Source organism: Narcine bancroftii, chromosome 12 (assembly GCF_036971445.1).
Source record: "Narcine bancroftii isolate sNarBan1 chromosome 12, sNarBan1.hap1, whole genome shotgun sequence".
NCBI lineage: Eukaryota > Metazoa > Chordata > Chondrichthyes > Torpediniformes > Narcinidae > Narcine > Narcine bancroftii.
Genome location: NC_091480.1, coordinates 59,903,750 through 59,926,978, shown reverse-complemented (window position 1 = coordinate 59,926,978; position 23,229 = coordinate 59,903,750). Strand labels below are relative to the sequence as shown.

The 23,229-nt window shown below is 49.8% G+C and overlaps 1 protein-coding gene across 2 annotated transcripts in view; it reads right to left on the bottom strand.

Annotated features, from left to right (window-relative positions):
- Positions 1-547: 547 nt before the first annotated feature.
- smug1 (single-strand-selective monofunctional uracil-DNA glycosylase 1) overlaps positions 548-23,229 on the bottom strand; it is a 157,834-nt gene continuing 135,152 nt past the window's right edge. For both annotated transcript variants that reach the window (XM_069906182.1, XM_069906183.1), the window contains exon 3: positions 548-2,769. In XM_069906182.1, the coding sequence (XP_069762283.1) occupies positions 2,227-2,769 (543 nt within the window). In that variant the 3' untranslated portion in view covers positions 548-2,226. The remainder of the gene's footprint in view (positions 2,770-23,229) is intronic.

Below are 23,229 nucleotides of genomic sequence, written 5' to 3'. Positions count from 1 at the left end.
GAGAGCGCGGGGAGAGCGCGGGGAGAGAGCGGGGAGAGCGCGGGGAGAGAGCGGGGAGAGAGCGGGGAGAGAGCGGGGAGAGCGCGGGGAGAGAGCGGGGAGAGAGCGGGGAGAGAGCGGGGAGAGCGCGGGGAGAGCGCGGGGAGAGAGCGGGGAAGAGAGCGGGGAAGAGCGCGGGGAAGAGCGCGGGGGAGAGAGCAGGGGGAGACAGCGAGGGGTGAGAGAGCAGGGGGAGAGTAAGGTAAGGGGGGAAAATTAAGGTAAGGGAGATAAGAGAGGATTGTTGGACTGTTGACAGTGGGATGTCAAAGGTATAGACAGATGAGGCTGGGGAGGGTGGGGGAACTCTATCCCCTCCAGAGAGGTGGGGGAGATCAGAAGTGCTCAACCTGCAAAAGCAGGTGAAGCAGAGAGAACCACATCATTTGGGAAGTTCATTGGCCAAAGCAGCCGCAGCAGAGAGAGTTGGGGATCGGGATGAATGGTCAGCACCAATGCAATAGACAGAAAAGGCCTGGACTGCACCATAAAACACTGCGACAACTCATTTCAGATTTGAAGACAATTTTATTGCAGCTGTGTAGAGTTTGCTGTATGACCCCATACACAACCATCACACTTGTGCGTTAACATCTGGTGAACAGTCAGAATCATCATGACACGGACATCAGGGAGACAATTCCAAGCAATACCTTGCCAGCACAGCATGCAAAGAATGTCGACTCAGCACCAGTCACACAGCGGTGGGGGGAGGGGGGGGGTGTGGAATGATCACACCAGACACACAGCCTATGTGGGAATACACTCACTTGCCAGAACACCAAGGTCAGGAGGAAGGGATTGCAGAGTGAAGCTCCTTCCACACTGTCCCATCACACACTCCTGGGGTCAGTCACAGAGTGAAGCTCCTTCCACACTGTCCCATCACACACTCCTGGGGTCAGTCACAGAGTGAACCTCCCTCCACACCGTCCCATCACACATTCCTGGGGTCAGTCACAGAGTGAACCTCCCTCCACACTGTCCCATCACACATTCCTGGGATCAGACACAGAGTGAAGCTCCCTCCACACCGTCCCATCACCCACTCTTGGGGTCAGACACAGAGTGAAGCTCCCTCCACACCGTCCCATCACACACTCCTGGGGTCATTCACAGAGTGAAGGTCCCTCCACACCATCCCATCACACACAGCATAGTTCAGTGGTTCGCAATATTTCTCTTTCCACTCACGTCCCACTTTACGTAATCCCTATGCCATCGGTGCTCTGATTAGTCAGGAATTGCTTAAAGTGGGATGTGAGTTGGAAGGGAAAGCTGAGAATCACTGCTCTAGACTCATTTGTTACTGAAATATTTTGTCTGAGAAAAATTGTCATTTGCCAATTTCCTTTGGAGTTAAAAAACCGGGCAAATAACGAGTCCATTAGGGACGATTAAAACGGTGGTTTTCAAACTCTTTCTACATCCCACCTTAAGCAATCCCTTACTAATCACAGAGCACCTATGGCACAGAGATTACTTAAAGTGGGATGTGAATGGAAATAAAAAGGTTGAGAACCACTGGTATGATAGCTTATTTTGCAGAAATATAAAGCATTAGCAAATCAGTGAGTGTTTTGCATTGATACAGCTTATTGTAGTACCAGTAAGTGACAGGAGACTTTCAAAGCTTATTGAAGATTCCGTGTGGAGAGTCACGGTGTGGGAAGCACATGAGATGATGTCAATCCCCTATTGAAATCTGAGATGAATGTGGTCTCTCTCTGATCAACAGGACCACCGTTCAACTTGCAACCCTCAAGGTTTCTGCAATGCCCAAAGCAGTGTAGGGAGTAGAGAGGTTGGGGATGGGAGAGAGGCAGGAGGCCAGGGGAAGGGGTGAGGGAGGGAGTGTTAGGATCAAGAGGGAGGGGTGGAGGGCGAGAGAGGAGAGAGGTGGGGGGTGAGTGGGGGGAGGGAAGCGGGGGTGAGGGTGGAGAGAGGCGTGGGGGCAAGAGGCAGAGAGATGGGTGGGGGGTGAGGAGGGACCGAAGCGGGGGTGAGGGGGAGAAGTGGCGGGTGTGAATGGGGTGAGAGTTAAAGGGAGACATAAAGAGAGAGGGAGAGGGGGAGTGGATAGATGGGCGTGGAGAGGGAGGTTGGGAGAGGGGGAGTGTGTAGAGAGGCAGGGAGAGGGAGATTGGGAGAGGGTGGCTGGGAGGTTGGAGCAGGTCTCTCATCACCTCATGGATTGGATGACAACAGTGGTGTGATGTGCAGCTCCTGCAACCGAGCTGCCGTGGCCTGCTGCCAACCTTGGTTGGCCCTGGGGTTGCGAGGAGAAGGGTGTGAGATGCCCTCGACCCTGACCCTGGTCTCTGCTCCCTTCGCCAGTGCCTTCCTGGCTCTCGTCTCCGCTAGCCTGCCCACCCCCACCACCATACCCACCCCCAGCAAAGAGACTGTCCTTCGCAGCGAGTCCCCGCAAACCTCCAGCAACTGTTCCCTCAGGGCCTGTGGAAGGTCAGCCGGGGTCAGATTGCGTCCCGCCCCATCCACAAAGGCCAAGGGGCACAGGTTGTGGACAAAGCAGCGGTGGAAAAAGGCTTGGGCACCCGCAGCTCCACACAAGGAACGAAACAGACCCCAGAACCGGGCGCCACTCACTTCTGAACGCTGACACTGCCAACCCAGCACCGGGCGCCTGGGGTGTTCTGTTGCGGGTCGTTCCACAATGCCACTCACTCCTAGCCACTCCTGCACCATCGTCACCTCTCCGAACGGTACCTGGACATAGAGGGAAGGTGATAATCACCAAGGGGGAGCTGATCAGCAAGGGACAGATCCATCATTTAGGGAACATGAACACGGGGAATGGTGGGGAACAGAGAACAGGCCCATCATTCTGGGAATGTTGAAACGGGGAACAGTGGGAATAGAGAACAGGACGATCATTACAGGAATGTGGACACGGGGAACAGGCCCATCATTACGGAAATGTGGATATGTGGAAAAGGCCCATCATTTTGGAATGTGGAAACGAAAGACAGACCCACCATTATGGGAGAGTGGACACGGAAAAAAGACCCATCATTACGGGAATGTGGACACGGGGAACAGGCGCATCACTACGGGAATGAGATCACGGGGAACAGGCCCAACATTACGGGAATGTGGATGCGGGGAATGGACTCGTCATTACGGGAATGTGGCCATGGGGTACAGTCCCATCATTCCCCAAACGTGGACACGAAGAACAGACCCATCAATACGGGAATGTGGACGCGGGTAAGAGGACCATCAATATGGGAATGTGGAGATGGGTAACTGGCCCAATAATCCGGGAATGTGAACACAAGGAACAGGCCCATTATTACTGGAATGTGAACATGAGAAACAGGTACATCATTACGGGAATGTGGACACGGCGAACAGATCAATCATTCCGGAATTGTGGGCATAGGGAACAGGCCAATTATTCCGGGAAAGTGGACACAGGGAAAAGGCCCATCATTACAGGAATGTTGACACGGGAAACTGGACCATCATTCCGGGAAGTGGAAACAGCCCGATTATTACTGGAATGTGGACACAGGGATCAGGCCCTACCTTACGGGACTGTGGACACGGAAAACAGACCCATAATTATGGGAGTGTGGAAACAGAAAACAGACTCATCATTACGAGTATGTGGAAACGGGGAAAAGGGACATCATTATGGGAATGTAGACATGGGGTACATGCCCATCATTCCCTGAATGTCGATACGAAGAACAGACCCATCATTACGAGAATGTGGAAACAGGGAACAGAACCATCATTACAGGAATGTGGACTCGGGGAACAGGCCCAACACTACGATAATGTGGATACGGGGAAAATGCCCCATCATTCCAGGAATGTGGATACGGGGAACAGGCCCATTATTACTAGAATGTGGACACGGGGAACAGGCACATCGTTACGGGAACGTGGACACGGGTAAGAGGACCATCAATATGGGAATGTGGAGATGGGTAACTGGCCCAATAATCCGGGAATGTGAACACAAGGAACAGGCCCATTATTACTGGAATGTGAACATGAGAAACAGGTACATCATTACGGGAATGTGGACACGGCGAACAGATCAATCATTCCGGAATTGTGGGCATAGGGAACAGGCCAATTATTCTGGGAATGTGGACACAGGGAAAAGGCCCATCATTACAGGAATGTTGACACGGGAAACTGGACCATCATTCCGGGAAGTGGAAACAGCCCGATTATTACTGGAATGTGGACACAGGGATCAGGCCCTAACTTACGGGACTGTGGAAACGGAAAACAGACCCATCATTACGAGAATGTGGAAACAGGGAACAGAACCATCATTACAGGAATGTGGACTCGGGGAACAGGCCCAACATTACGATAATGTGGATACGGGGAAAATGTCCCATCATTCCGGGAATGTGGATACGGGGAACAGGCCCATTATTACTAGAATGTGGACACGGGGAACAGGCACATCATTACGGGAACGTGGACACGGGTAAGAGGACCATCAATATGGGAATGTGGAGATGGGTAACTGGCCCAATAATCCGGGAATGTGAACACAAGGAACAGGCCCATTATTACTGGAATGTGAACATGAGAAACAGGTACATCATTACGGGAATGTGGACACGGCGAACAGATCAATCATTCCGGAATTGTGGGCATAGGGAACAGGCCAATTATTCCGGGAAAGTGGACACAGGGAAAAGGCCCATCATTACAGGAATGTTGACACGGGAAACTGGACCATCATTCCGGGAAGTGGAAACAGCCCGATTATTACTGGAATGTGGACACAGGGATCAGGCCCTACCTTACGGGACTGTGGACACGGAAAACAGACCCATCATTATGGGAGTGTGGAAACGGAAAACAGACCCATCATTACGAGAATGTGGAAACAGGGAACAGAACCATCATTACAGGAATGTGGACTCGGGGAACAGGCCCAACATTACGATAATGTGGATATGGGGAAAATGCCCCATCATTCCGGGAATGTGGATACGGGGAACAGGCCCATTATTACTAGAATGTGGACACGGGGAACAGGCACATCATTACGGGAACGTGGACACGGGTAAGAGGACCATCAATATGGGAATGTGGAGATGGGTAACTGGCCCAATAATCCGGGAATGTGAACACAAGGAACAGGCCCATTATGACTGGAATGTGAACATGAGAAACAGGTACATCATTACGGGAATGTGGACACGGCGAACAGATCAATCATTCCGGAATTGTGGGCATAGGGAACAGGCCAATTATTCCGGGAAAGTGGACACAGGGAAAAGGCCCATCATTACAGGAATGTTGACACGGGAAACTGGACCATCATTCCGGGAAGTGGAAACAGCCCGATTATTACTGGAATGTGGACACAGGGATCAGGCCCTACCTTACGGGACTGTGGACACGGAAAACAGACCCATCATTATGGGAGTGTGGAAACGGAAAACAGACCCATCATTACGAGAATGTGGAAACAGGGAACAGAACCATCATTACAGGAATGTGGACTCGGGGAACAGGCCCAACATTACGATAATGTGGATATGGGGAAAATGCCCCATCATTCCGGGAATGTGGATACGGGGAACAGGCCCATTATTACTAGAATGTGGACACGGGGAACAGGCACATCGTTACGGGAACGTGGACGTGGGAAACAGGCCTATCATTACGGGAATATGGACACAGGGAGCAGGCCCCAGTATTACAGGAATGTGAACACGGGGAACATGCCCATCATTACAGGAATGTGGACACGGGGAACAGACCAATCATTACGGGAATATGGACACGAAGAACAGGCGCATCATTACGGGAAAGTGGATATGGAGAAGGGTGGGAATAGGGAACAGGACCATTATAACGGGAATGTAGAAACGGGAAACACCATCATCATTATGGGAATGTTGAAACTGGGAAAAGTCCCATCATTATGGGTATGAAAGCATGCAAAACAGGACCAATTATTCCAGGAATGTGGACACGGAGAACTGACGTATCATTACGGGAATGTGGACACAGGGAACAGGCCCATTATTGCTGGAATGTGGACACGGGGAACAGGCCCATCTTCCAGGAATGCGGACACGGGGAACAGGCCCATCTTCCAGGAATGTGACACGGGGAACAGGCCCATCATTCCCCAAAAGTGGACACGAAGAACTGATCCATCATTACAGGAATATGAACACGGGGAACAGACTGATCATTACAGAAATGTGGACAAGGGGAACAAGTCCATCATTACAGGAATGAGGACATGGGGAACATGCCAACATTATGGAAATGTGCATACGGGCAACAGGCCCAACAGTACTGGAATGTGGACTCGGGGAACAGAGCAATTATTACAGGAATGTAGATACAAGAAACAGGCCCATTATTATGGGAATGTGGAAATGGGGAAGAGGCCCCATTATTGCGGGAGTGTGGACACGGGAAACAGGCCCATCTTCCAGGAATGTGGACATGGGGTACAGGCCCATCATTCCCCGAAGGTGGACAAGAAGAACAGACCCATCATTACGGGAATGTGGACACGGTGAACAGACTGATCATTACGGGAATGTGGACACGGGGAACAGACTGATCGTTACGGGAATGTGGACATGCCCATCATTATGGTAGTGTGGACACAGTAAACAGACACATCATTACGAGTATGTGGAAACGGCGAAAAGGCACATTATTACGGGAATGTAGACATGGGGTACATGCCCATCATTCCCTGAATGTCGATACGAAGAACAGACCCATCATTACGGGAATGTGGACACGGGGAAAAGGCCCATCAATACGGGTATGTGGACACAGGGAATAGTCCCATCTTCCAGGAATGTGGACATGGGGTACAGGCCCATCTTCCAGGAATGTGGACACGGGGAACAGGCCCATCTTCCAGGAATGTGGACATGGGGTACAGGCCCATCTTCCAGGAATGTGGACACGGGGAACAGGCCCATCTTCCAGGAATGTGGACATGGGGTACAGGCCCATCATTCCCCAAAAGTGGACACGAAGAACAGACCCATCATTACGGGAATGTGAACACGGGGAACAGACCGATCATTACGGGAATGTGGACATGGGGAACAGGTCCATCATTACAGGAATGAGGACACGGGGAACATGCAAACAGTATAGTAATGTGCATACGGGCAACAGGCCCAACATTACTGGAATGTGGACACGGGGAACAGAGCAATTATTACAGGAATGTAGATACAAGAAACAGGCCCATTATTATGGGAATGTGGAAATGGGGAAGAGCCCCTACTATTGAGGGAGAGTGGACACGGGGAACAGGCCCATCATTATGGGAATTTGGACACGTGCAACAGGCCCATCATTCCTGGAATGTGGACAAGGGAAATAGGTCCATCATTACGGGAATGTGGATACGGGCTCAGGCCCAACAGTATAGGAATGTGGACACGGGGAACAGAGCAATCAATACAGGCATGTGGACATTGACAACGTGCCCATCATTACGGGAATTTGGACACGTGCAACAGGCCCATCATTAAGCGAATGTAAACACGGGAAACATGCCCATCCTTACGGGAATGTGGACATGGGAAACAGTCCCATCATTACAGGAATGTGGAAACCAGAAACAGGCCTAACATTACAGGAAGTGGACACAAGGATCAGGCCCATGCTTACGGGAATATGGAAATGGGGAACAGGCCCATCATTACGGGATTGTGAACACAGAAAACAGACCCATCATTACATGAACGGTGACATAGGGAACAGACCCATCTTTTCGGGAATGTGGACACATTGAACAAACCCATCATTTCGGGAATGTGGACATGAAGAATATGCCCATCATTACGGGAAAGTGGACATAGAGAAGGGTGGGAATTGGAAACAGAAACATTATACAGGGAATGTAGACACGGGGAACAGCATCATCATTACAGGAACGTTGATACGGGGGAAAAGTCCCATCATTATGGGAATGAGGAAATGAGGAACAGGTCCAATTATTCCAGGAATGTGGACACGGAGAACTGACGCATCATTAGGGAAATGTGGACACAGAGAACAGAACCATCTTCCAGGATTGTGGACACAGGTAACCGGCCCATTATTCCGTGAATGTGGACACAAGGAAAAGGCCCATCATTACAGGAATGTGGCCACGGGGAACAGGCCCATCATTACGGGTATGTGGATACGGGGAATGGACCCATCATTACGGGAATGTGGACATGGGGAATGTGGACAGGAAGAATAGGCCCATCCTTACAGGAATGTGGACACGGAGAACAGACCCATCTTCCGGGATTGTGGACACAGGGAACAGGCGCATTATTCCGTGAATGCGGACACAAGGAAAAGGCCCATCATTACAGGAATGTGGCCACGGGGAACATACCCATCATTCGTGGAATGTGGACACGGGGAACAGGCCCATCATTACGGGTATGTGAATATGGGGAACAGACCCATCATTACGGGAATGTGGACATGGGGAATGTGGACAGGAAGAATAGGCCCATCCTTACAGGAATGTGGACACGGAGAACAGACACATCATTACGAGTATGTGGAAACGGGGAAAAGGGACATCATTACGGGAATGTAGACATGGGGTACATGCCCATCATTCCCTGAATGTCGATACGAAGAACATACCCATCATTTGTGGAATGTGGACACGGGGAACAGGCCCATCATTACGGGTATGTGGATATGGGGAACAGACCCATCATTACGGGAATGTGGACATGGGGAATATGGGACACGGGGAACGGGCCCATCATTATGGGAGTGTGGACACGGAAAACACACATCATTACGAGTATGTGGAAACGGGGAAAAGGGACATCATTATGGGAATGTAGACATGGGGTACATGCCCATCATTCCCTGAATGTCGATACGAAGAACAGACCCATCATTACGGGAATGTGGACATGGGGAACAGTCCCATCTTCCAGGAATGTGGACATGGGGTACAGGCTCATCTTCCAGGAATGTGGACACGGGGAACAGGCCCATCTTACAGGAATGTGGACATGGGGTACAGGCCCATTTTCCAGGAATGTGGACACGGGGAACAGGCCCATCATTCCCCACAAGTGGACACAAAGAACAGACCCATCATTACGGGAATGTGGACATGGGGAACAGGCCCATCTTCCAGGAATGTGGACATGGGGTACAGGCCCATCTTCCAGGAATGTGGACATGGGGTACAGGCCCATCAATCCCCGAAAGTGGACACGAAGAACAGACTCATCATTACGGGAATGTGGACATGGGGAACATACCCATCATTCGTGGAATGTGGAGACGGGGAACAGGCCCATCATTACGGGTATGTGGACACGGGGAAAAGGCCCATCATTACGGGAATGTGGATATGGGGAACAGACCCATCATTACGGGAATGTGGACATGGGGAATGTGGACAGGAAGAATAGGCCCATCTTTACAGGAATGTGGACACGGAGAACAGACACATAAATACGAGTATGTGGAAACGGGGAAAAGGGACATCATTACGGGAATGTAGACATGGGGTACATGCCCATCATTCCCTGAATGTCGATACGAAGAACAGACCCATCATTACGGGAATGTGGACATGGGGAATGTGGGACACGGGGAACGGGCCCATCATTATGGGAGTGTGGACACAGAAAACAGACACATCATTACGAGTATGTGGAAACGGGGAAAAGGGACATCATTACGGGAATGTAGACATGGGGTACATGCCCATCATTCCCTGAATGTCGATACGAAGAACAGACCCATCATTACGGTAATGTGGAATTGGGGAACAGGCCCATCATTACAGGATTGTCAACACAGAAAACAGACGCATCATTACAGGGACATTGACATAGGGAACAGACCCATCTTTTCGGGAATGTGGACACAGGGGAAAGGCCCATCATGACAGGAATGTCTACACAGGAAACAGGCCCATCATTACGGGAATGTGGACACACGGAAAAGGCCCATCAATACGGGAATGTGGACACGGCGAAAAGGCCCATCATTACTGAAATGTGGACACGGAGAACAGACCCATCATTATGGGAATGAGGAGATGTGCAACAGGCCCATTATTCCGGGAATGTGGACACAGGAAACAGGCCCGTTAATCCGGGAATGTGGACACAGGGAACATCATTACTAGAATGTAGTCATGGGGAACAGGTCCATCATTACGGGAATGAAGACACGGAGTACAGGCCCATCCATACAGGAATGTGGAGACGGGGAACAGGCCCATCATTCCCCAAAAGTGGACACGAAGAACAGACCCATCATTACGGGAATGTGAACACGGGGAACAGACTGATCATTACGGGAATGTGGACTTGGGGAACAGGTCCATCATTACAGGAATGAGGACACGGGGAACATGCCAACAGTATAGTAATGTGCATACGGGCAACAGGTCCAACATTACTGGAATGTGGACACGGGGAACAGAGCAATTATTACAGGAATGTAGATACAAGAAACAGGCCCATTATTATGGGAATGTGGAAATGGGGAAGAGCCCCTACTATTGCGGGAGAGTGGACACGGGGAACAGGCCCATCATTCCTGGAATGTGGACAAGGGAAATAGGTCCATCATTACGGGAATGTGGATACGGGCTCAGGCCCAACAGTATAGGAATGTGGACACGGGGAACAGAGCAATCAATACAGGCATGTGGACATTGACAACGTGCCCATCATTACGGGAATTTGGACACGTGCAACAGGCCCATCATTAAGCGAATGTAAACACGGGAAACATGCCCATCCTTACGGGAATGTGGACATGGGAAACAGTCCCATCATTACAGGAATGTGGAAACCAGAAACAGGCCTAACATTACAGGAAGTGGACACAAGGATCAGGCCCATGCTTACGGGAATATGGAAATGGGGAACAGGCCCATCATTACGGGATTGTGAACACAGAAAACAGACCCATCATTACATGAACGGTGACATAGGGAACAGACACATCTTTTCGGGAATGTGGACACATTGAACAAACCCATCATTTCGGGAATGTGGACATGAAGAATATGCCCATCATTACGGGAAAGTGGACATAGAGAAGGGTGGGAATTGGAAACAGAAACATTATACTGGGAATGTAGACACAGGGAACAGCATCATCATTACAGGAACGTTGATACGGGGGAAAAGTCCCATCATTATGGGAATGAGGAAATGAGGAACAGGTCCAATTATTCCAGGAATGTGGACACGGAGAACTGACGCATCATTAGGGAAATGTGGACACAGAGAACAGAACCATCTTCCAGGATTGTGGACACAGGTAACCGGCCCATTATTCCGTGAATGTGGACACAAGGAAAAGGCCCATCATTACAGGAATGTGGCCACGGGGAACAGGCCCATCATTACGGGTATGTGGATACGGGGAATGGACCCATCATTACGGGAATGTGGACATGGGGAATGTGGACAGGAAGAATAGGCCCATCCTTACAGGAATGTGGACACGGAGAACAGACCCATCTTCCGGGATTGTGGACACAGGGAACAGGCGCATTATTCCGTGAATGCGGACACAAGGAAAAGGCCCATCATTACAGGAATGTGGCCACGGGGAACATACCCATCATTCGTGGAATGTGGACACGGGGAACAGGCCCATCATTACGGGTATGTGGATATGGGGAACAGACCCATCATTACGGGAATGTGGACATGGGGAATGTGGACAGGAAGAATAGGCCCATCCTTACAGGAATGTGGACACGGACAACAGACACATCATTACGAGTATGTGGAAACGGGGAAAAGGGACATCATTACGGGAATGTAGACATGGGGTACATGCCCATCATTCCCTGAATGTCGATACGAAAAACAGACCCATCATTCGTGGAATGTGGACACGGGGAACAGGCCCATCATTACGGGTATGTGGATATGGGGAACAGACCCATCATTACGGGAATGTGGACATGGGGAATATGGGACACGGGGAACGGGCCCATCATTATGGGAGTGTGGACACGGAAAACACACATCATTACGAGTATGTGGAAACGGGGAAAAGGGACATCATTATGGAAATGTAGACATGGGGTACATGCCCATCATTCCCTGAATGTCGATACGAAGAACAGACCCATCATTACGGGAATGTGGACATGGGGAACAGTCCGATCTTCCAGGAATGTGGACATGGGGTACAGGCCCATCTTCCAGGAATGTGGACACGGGGAACAGGCCCATCTTACAGGAATGTGGACATGGGGTACAGGCCCATCTTCCAGGAATGTGGACACGGGGAACAGGCCCATCATTCCCCACAAGTGGACACAAAGAACAGACCCATCATTACAGGAATGTGAACACGGGGAACAGACTGATCATTACGGGAATGTGGACATGGGGAACAGGCCCATCTTCCAGGAATGTGGACATGGGGTACAGGCCCATCATTCCCCGAAAGTGGACACGAAGAACAGACTCATCATTACGGGAATGTGGACATGGGGAACATACCCATCATTCGTGGAATGTGGACACGGGGAACAGGCCCATCATTACGGGTATGTGGATATGGGGAACAGACCCATCATTACGGGAATGTGGACATGGGGAATGTGGACAGGAAGAATAGGCCCATCCTTACAGGAATGTGGACACGGACAACAGACACATCATTACGAGTATGTGGAAACGGGGAAAAGGGACATCATTACGGGAATGTAGACATGGGGTACATGCCCATCATTCCCTGAATGTCGATACGAAAAACAGACCCATCATTCGTGGAATGTGGACACGGGGAACAGGCCCATCATTACGGGTATGTGGATATGGGGAACAGACCCATCATTACGGGAATGTGGACATGGGGAATATGGGACACGGGGAACGGGCCCATCATTATGGGAGTGTGGACACGGAAAACACACATCATTACGAGTATGTGGAAACGGGGAAAAGGGACATCATTATGGGAATGTAGACATGGGGTACATGCCCATCATTCCCTGAATGTCGATACGAAGAACAGACCCATCATTACGGGAATGTGGACATGGGGAACAGTCCCATCTTCCAGGAATGTGGACATGGGGTACAGGCCCATCTTCCAGGAATGTGGACACGAGGAACAGGCCCATCTTACAGGAATGTGGACATGGGGTACAGGCCCATCTTCCAGGAATGTGGACACGGGGAACAGGCCCATCATTCCCCACAAGTGGACACAAAGAACAGACCCATCATTACAGGAATGTGAACACGGGGAACAGACTGATCATTACGGGAATGTGGACATGGGGAACAGGCCCATCTTCCAGGAATGTGGACATGGGGTACAGGCCCATCATTCCCCGAAAGTGGACACGAAGAACAGACTCATCATTACGGGAATGTGGACATGGGGAACATACCCATCATTCGTGGAATGTGGAGACGGGGAACAGGCCCATCATTACGGGTATGTGGACACGGGGAAAAGGCCCATCATTACGGAAATGTCGATATGGGGAACAGACCCATCATTACGGGAATGTGGACATGGGGAATGTGGACAGGAAGAATAGGCCCATCTTTACAGGAATGTGGACACGGAGAACAGACATATAATTACGAGTATGTGGAAACGGGGAAAAGGGACATCATTACGGGAATGTAGACATGGGGTACATGCCCAACATTCCCTGAATGTCGATACGAAGAACAGACCCATCATTACGGGAATGTGGACATGGGGAATGTGGGACACGGGGAACGGGCCCATCATTATGGGAGTGTGGACACAGAAAACAGACACATCATTACGAGTATGTGGAAACGGGGAAAAGGGACATCATTACGGGAATGTAGACATGGGGTACATGCCCATCATTCCCTGAATGTCGATACGAAGAACAGACCCATCATTACGGTAATGTGGAATTGGGGAACAGGCCCATCATTACAGGATTGTCAACACAGAAAACAGACGCATCATTACAGGGACATTGACATAGGGAACAGACCCATCTTTTCGGGAATGTGGACACAGGGGAAAGGCCCATCATGACAGGAATGTCTACACAGGAAACAGGCCCATCATTACGGGAATGTGGACACACGGAAAAGGCCCATCAATACGGGAATGTGGACACGGCGAAAAGGCCCATCATTACTGAAATGTGGACACGGAGAACAGACCCATCATTATGGGAATGAGGAGATGTGCAACAGGCCCATTATTCCGGGAATGTGGACACAGGAAACAGGCCCGTTAATCCGGGAATGTGGACACAGGGAACGTCATTACTAGAATGTAGTCATGGGGAACAGGTCCATCATTACAGGAATGAGGACACGGGGAACATGCCAACAGTATAGTAATGTGCATACGGGCAACAGGTCCAACATTACTGGAATGTGGACACGGGGAACAGAGCAATTATTACAGGAATGTAGATACAAGAAACAGGCCCATTATTATGGGAATGTGGAAATGGGGAAGAGCCCCTACTATTGCGGGAGAGTGGACACGGGGAACAGGCCCATCATTCCTGGAATGTGGACAAGGGAAATAGGTCCATAATTACGGGAATGTGGATACGGGCACAGGCCCAACAGTATAGGAATGTGGACACGGGGAACAGAGCAATCAATACAGGCATGTGGACATTGACAACGTGCCCATCATTACGGGAATTTGGACACGTGCAACAGGCCCATCATTAAGCGAATGTAAACACGGGAAACATGCCCATCCTTACGGGAATGTGGACATGGGAAACAGTCCCATCATTACAGGAATGTGGAAACCAGAAACAGGCCTAACATTACAGGAAGTGGACACAAGGATCAGGCCCATGCTTACGGGAATATGGAAATGGGGAACAGGCCCATCATTACGGGATTGTGAACACAGAAAACAGACCCATCATTACATGAACGGTGACATAGGGAACAGACCCATCTTTTCGGGAATGTGGACACATTGAACAAACCCATCATTTCGGGAATGTGGACATGAAGAATATGCCCATCATTACGGGAAAGTGGACATAGAGAAGGGTGGGAATTGGAAACAGAAACATTATACCGGGAATGTAGACACGGGGAACAGCATCATCATTACAGGAACGTTGATACGGGGGAAAAGTCCCATCATTATGGGAATGAGGAAATGAGGAACAGGTCCAATTATTCCAGGAATGTGGACACGGAGAACTGACGCATCATTAGGGAAATGTGGACACAGAGAACAGAACCATCTTCCAGGATTGTGGACACAGGTAACCGGCCCATTATTCCGTGAATGTGGACACAAGGAAAAGGCCCATCATTACAGGAATGTGGCCACGGGGAACAGGCCCATCATTACGGGTATGTGGATACGGGGAATGGACCCATCATTGCGGGAATGTGGACATGGGGAATGTGGACAGGAAGAATAGGCCCATCCTTACAGGAATGTGGACACGGAGAACAGACCCATCTTCCGGGATTGTGGACACAGGGAACAGGCGCATTATTCCGTGAATGCGGACACAAGGAAAAGGCCCATCATTACAAGAATGTGGCCACGGGGAACATACCCATCATTCGTGGAATGTGGACACGGGGAACAGGCCCATCATTACGGGTATGTGGATATGGGGAACAGACCCATCATTACGGGAATGTGGACATGGGGAATGTGGACAGGAAGAATAGGCCCATCCTTACAGGAATGTGGACACGGACAACAGACACATCATTACGAGTATGTGGAAACGGGGAAAAGGGACATCATTACGGGAATGTAGACATGGGGTACATGCCCATCATTCCCTGAATGTCGATACGAAAAACAGACCCATCATTCGTGGAATGTGGACACGGGGAACAGGCCCATCATTACGGGTATGTGGATATGGGGAACAGACCCATCATTACGGGAATGTGGACATGGGGAATATGGGACACCGGGAACGGGCCCATCATTATGGGAGTGTGGACACGGAAAACACACATCATTACGAGTATGTGGAAACGGGGAAAAGGGACATCATTATGGAAATGTAGACATGGGGTACATGCCCATCATTCCCTGAATGTCGATACGAAGAACAGACCCATCATTACGGGAATGTGGACATGGGGAAAAGGCCCATCAATACGGGTATGTGGACACAGGGAACAGTCCCATCTTCCAGGAATGTGGACATGGGGTACAGGCACATTATTCCAGAAATGTGGACATGGGGAACAGGAGCATCATTACGTGCATGTGGACACGTGGAACAGGCCTATTATTAATGAAATGTGTACACGGGGAACAGGCCCCATTATTCAGGGAATGTGCACTCGGGAACAGGCCCATCATGACAGGAAGGTGGACATGGAGTAAAGGCCCATCATTACGAGAATGTGGACAGAGAAAACAGACCCATCTTTCCAGGAATGTGAACACGGGGAACAGACTGATCATTACGGGAATGTGGACTTGGGGAACAGGTCCATCATTACAGGAATGAGGACACGGGGAACATGCCAACAGTATAGTAATGTGCATACGGGCAACAGGTCCAACATTACTGGAATGTGGACACGGGGAACAGAGCAATTATTACAGGAATGTAGATACAAGAAACAGGCCCATTATTATGGGAATGTGGAAATGGGGAAGAGCCCCTACTATTGCGGGAGAGTGGACACGGGGAACAGGCCCATCATTCCTGGAATGTGGACAAGGGAAATAGGTCCATCATTACGGGAATGTGGATACGGGCACAGGCCCAACAGTATAGGAATGTGGACACGGGGAACAGAGCAATCAATACAGGCATGTGGACATTGACAACGTGCCCATCATTACGGGAATTTGGACACGTGCAACAGGCCCATCATTAAGCGAATGTAAATACGGGAAACATGCCCATCCTTACGGGAATGTGGACATGGGAAACAGTCCCATCATTACAGGAATGTGGAAACCAGAAACAGGCCTAACATTACAGGAAGTGGACACAAGGATCAGGCCCATGCTTACGGGAATCTGGAAATGGGGAACAGGCTCATCATTACGGGATTGTGAACACAGAAAACAGACCCATCATTACATGAACGGTGACATAGGGAACAGACCCATCTTTTCGGGAATGTGGACACATTGAACAAACCCATCATTTCGGGAATGTGGACATGAAGAATATGCCCATCATTACGGGAAAGTGGACATAGAGAAGGGTGGGAATTGGAAACAGAAACATTATACCGGGAATGTAGACACAGGGAACAGCATCATCATTACAGGAACGTTGATACGGGGGAAAAGTCCCATCATTATGGGAATGAGGAAATGAGGAACAGGTCCAATTATTCCAGGAATGTGGACACGGAGAACTGACGCATCATTAGGGAAATGTGGACACAGAGAACAGAACCATCTTCCAGGATTGTGGACACAGGTAACCGGCCCATTATTCCGTGAATGTGGACACAAGGAAAAGGCCCATCATTACAGGAATGTGGCCACGGGGAACAGGCCCATCATTACGGGTATGTGGATACGGGGAATGGACCCATCATTACGGGAATGTGGACATGGGGAATGTGGACAGGAAGAATAGGCCCATCCTTACAGGAATGTGGACACGGAGAACAGACCCATCTTCCGGGATTGTGGACACAGGGAACAGGCGCATTATTCCGTGAATGCGGACACAAGGAAAAGGCCCATCATTACAGGAATGTGGCCACGGGGAACATACCCATCATTCGTTGAATGTGGACACGGGGAACAGGCCCATCATTACGGGTATGTGAATATGGGGAACAGACCCATCATTACGGGAATGTGGACATGGGGAATGTGGACAGGAAGAATAGGCCCATCCTTACAGGAATGTGGACACGGAGAACAGACACATCATTACGAGTATGTGGAAACGGGGAAAAGGGACATCATTACGGGAATGTAGACATGGGGTACATGCCCATCATTCCCTGAATGTCGATACGAAGAACAGACCCATCATTCGTGGAATGTGGACACGGGGAACAGGCCCATCATTACGGGTATGTGGATATGGGGAACAGACCCATCATTACGGGAATGTGGACATGGGGAATATGGGACACGGGGAACGGGCCCATCATTATGGGAGTGTGGACACGGAAAACACACATCATTACGAGTATGTGGAAACGGGGAAAAGGGACATCATTATGGGAATGTAGACATGGGGTACATGCCCATCATTCCCTGAATGTCGATACGAAGAACAGACCCATCATTCGTGGAATGTGGACACGGGGAACAGGCCCATCATTACGGGTATGTGGATATGGGGAACAGACCCATCATTACGGGAATGTGGACATGGGGAATATGGGACACGGGGAACGGGCCCATCATTATGGGAGTGTGGACACGGAAAACACACATCATTACGAGTATGTGGAAACGGGGAAAAGGGACATCATTATGGGAATGTAGACATGGGGTACATGCCCATCATTCCCTGAATGTCGATACGAAGAACAGACCCATCATTACGGGAATGTGGACATGGGGAACAGTCCCATCTTCCAGGAATGTGGACATGGGGTACAGGCCCATCTTCCAGGAATGTGGACATGGGGAACAGGCCCATCTTACAGGAATGTGGACATGGGGTACAGGCCCATCTTCCAGGAATGTGGACACGGGAAACAGGCCCATCATTCCCCACAAGTGGACACAAAGAACAGACCCATCATTACAGGAATGTAAACACGGGGAACAGACTGATCATTACGGGAATGTGGACATGGGGAACAGGCCCATCTTCCAGGAATGTGGACATGGGGTACAGGCCCATCATTCCCCGAAAGTGGACACGAAGAACAGACTCATCATTACAGGAATGTGGACATGGGGAACATACCCATCATTCGTGGAATGTGGAGACGGGGAACAGGCCCATCATTACGGGTATGTGGACACGGGGAAAAGGCCCATCATTACGGGAATGTGGATATGGGGAACAGACCCATCATTACGGGAATGTGGACATGGGGAATGTGGACAGGAAGAATAGGCCCATCTTTACAGGAATGTGGACACGGAGAACAGACACATAATTACGAGTATGTGGAAACGGGGAAAAGGGACATCATTATGGGAATGTAGACATGGGGTACATGCCCAACATTCCCTGAATGTCGATACGAAGAACAGACCCATCATTACGGGAATGTGGACATGGGGAATGTGGGACACGGGGAACGGGCCCATCATTATCGGAGTGTGGACACAGAAAACAGACACATCATTACGAGTATGTGGAAACGGGGAAAAGGGACATCATTACGGGAATGTAGACATGGGGTACATGCCCATCATTCCCTGAATGTCGATACGAAGAAAAGACCCATCATTACGGTAATGTGGAATTGGGGAACAGGCCCATCATTACAGGATTGTCAACACAGAAAACAGACGCATCATTACAGGGACATTGACATAGGGAACAGACCCATCTTTTCGGGAATGTGGACACAGGGGAAAGGCCCATCATGACAGGAATGTCTACACAGGAAACAGGCCCATCATTACGGGAATGTGGACACACGGAAAAGGCCCATCAATACGGGAATGTGGACACGGCGAAAAGGCCCATCATTACTGAAATGTGGACACGGAGAACAGACCCATCATTATGGGAATGAGGAGATGTGCAACAGGCCCATTATTCCGGGAATGTGGACACAGGAAACAGGCCCGTTAATCCGGGAATGTGGACACAGGGAACATCATTACTAGAATGTAGTCATGGGGAACAGGTCCATCATTACGGGAATGAAGACACGGAGTACAGGCCCATCCATACAGGAATGTGGAGATGGGGAACAGGCCCATCATTCCCCAAAAGTGGACACGAAGAACAGACCCATCATTACGGGAATGTGAACACGGGGAACAGACTGATCATTACGGGAATGTGGACATGGGGAACAGGTCCATCATTACAGGAATGAGGACACGGGGAACATGCCAACAGTATAGTAATGTGCATACGGGCAACAGGTCCAACATTACTGGAATGTGGACACGGGGAACAGAGCAATTATTACAGGAATGTAGATACAAGAAACAGGCCCATTATTATGGGAATGTGGAAATGGGGAAGAGCCCCTACTATTGCGGGAGAGTGGACACGGGGAACAGGCCCATCATTCCTGGAATGTGGACAAGGGAAATAGGTCCATCATTACGGGAATGTGGATACGGGCACAGGCCCAACAGTATAGGAATGTGGACACGGGGAACAGAGCAATCAATACAGGCATGTGGACATTGACAACGTGCCCATCATTACGGGAATTTGGACACGTGCAACAGGCCCATCATTAAGCGAATGTAAACACGGGAAACATGCCCATCCTTACGGGAATGTGGACATGGGAAACAGTCCCATCATTACAGGAATGTGGAAACCAGAAACAGGCCTAACATTACAGGAAGTGGACACAAGGATCAGGCCCATGCTTACGGGAATATGGAAATGGGGAACAGGCCCATCATTACGGGATTGTGAACACAGAAAACAGACCCATCATTACATGAACGGTGACATAGGGAACAGAACCATCTTTTCGGGAATGTGGACACATTGAACAAACCCATCATTTCGGGAATGTGGACATGAAGAATATGCCCATCATTACGGGAAAGTGGACATAGAGAAGGGTGGGAATTGGAAACAGAAACATTATACAGGGAATGTAGACACGGGGAACAGCATCATCATTACAGGAACGTTGATACGGGGGAAAAGTCCCATCATTATGGGAATGAGGAAATGAGGAACAGGTCCAATTATTCCAGGAATGTGGACACGGAGAACTGACGCATCATTAGGGAAATGTGGACACAGAGAACAGAACCATCTTCCAGGATTGTGGACACAGGTAACCGGCCCATTATTCCGTGAATGTGGACACAAGGAAAAGGCCCATCATTACAGGAATGTGGCCACGGGGAACAGGCCCATCATTACGGGTATGTGGATACGGGGAATGGACCCATCATTACGGGAATGTGGACATGGGGAATGTGGACAGGAAGAATAGGCCCATCCTTACAGGAATGTGGACACGGAGAACAGACCCATCTTCCGGGATTGTGGACACAGGGAACAGGCGCATTATTCCGTGAATGCGGACACAAGGAAAAGGCCCATCATTACAGGAATGTGGCCACGGGGAACATACCCATCATTCGTGGAATGTGGACACGGGGAACAGGCCCATCATTACGGGAATGTGGACATGGGGAATGTGGACAGGAAGAATAGGCCCATCCTTACAGGAATGTGGACACGGAGAACAGACACATCATTACGAGTATGTGGAAACGGGGAAAAGGGACATCATTACGGGAATGTAGACATGGGGTACATGCCCATCATTCCCTGAATGTCGATACGAAGAACAGACCCATCATTCGTGGAATGTGGATACGGGGAACAGGCCCATCATTACGGGTATGTGGATATGGGGAACAGACCCATCATTACGGGAATGTGGACATGGGGAATGTGGGACACGGGGAACGGGCCCATCATTATGGGAGTGTGGACACGGAAAACACACATCATTACGAGTATGTGGAAACGGGGAAAAGGGACATCATTATGGGAATGTAGACATGGGGTACATGCCCATCATTCCCTGAATGTCGATACGAAGAACAGACCCATCATTACGGGAATGTGGACATGGGGAATGTGGGACACGGGGAACGGGCCCATCATTATGGGAGTGTGGACACAGAAAACAGACACATCATTACGAGTATGTGGAAACGGGGAAAAGGGACATCATTATGGGAATGTAGACATGGGGTACATGCCCATCATTCACTGAATGTCGATACGAAGAACAGACCCATCATTATGGGAATGTGGACATGGGGAATGTGGGACACGGGGAACGGGCCCATCATTATGGGAGTGTGGACACAAAAAACAGACACATCATTACGAGTATGTGGAAATGGGGAAAAGTGACATCATTATGGGAATGTAGACATGGGGTACATGCCCATCATTCCCTTAATGTCGATACGAAGAACAGACCCATCATTACGGGAATGTGGACATGGGGAATGTGGGACACGGGGAACGGGCCCATCATTATGGGAGTGTGGACACAGAAAACAGACACATCATTACGAGTATGTGGAAACGTGGAAAAGGGACATCATTACGGGAATGTAGACATGGGGTACATGCCCATCATTCCCTGAAAGTCGATACGAAGAACAGACCCATCATTACGGGAATGTGGACATGGGGAATGTGGGACACGGGGAACGGGCCCATCATTATGGGAGTGTGGACACAGAAAACAGACACATCATTACGAGTATGTGGAAACGGGTAAAAGGGACATCATTACGGGAATGTAGACATGGGGTACATGCCCATCATTCCCTGAATGTCGATACGAAGAACAGACCCATCATTACGGTAATGTGGAATTGGGGAACAGGCCCATCATTACAGGATTGTCAACACAGAAAACAGACCCATCATTACAGGGACATTGACATAGGGAACAGACCCATCTTTTCGGGAATGTGGACACAGGGGAAAGGCCCATCATGACAGGAATGTCTACACAGGAAACAGGCCCATCATTCCCGGAATGTGGACACGGAGAACAGACGCATCATCCGTGGAATGTGGACAAGGGAAACAGACCCATCATTACGGGAATGTGGACACGGCGAAAAGGCTCATCATTACTGAAATGTGGACACGGAGAAAAGACACATCATTATGGGAATGAGGAGATGTGCAACACTCCCATTATTCCGGGAATGTGGTCACAGGAAACAGGCCCGTTATTCCGGGAATGTGGACACAGGGAACATCATTACTAGAATGTAGTCATGGGGAACAGGTCCATCATTACGGGAATGAAGACACGGAGTACAGGCCCGTTATTCCGGGAATGTGGACACAGGGAACATCATTACTAGAATGTAGTCATGGGGAACAGGTCCATCATTACGGGAATGTAGACACGGAGTACAGGCCCATCCATACAGGAATGTGGAGACGGGGAACAGGCCCATCATTACGGTCATGTGGACACGGGGAAAAGGCCCATCATTACGGGAATGTGGATATGGGGAACAGACCCATCATTACGGGAATGTGGACATGGGGAATGTGGGACACGGGGA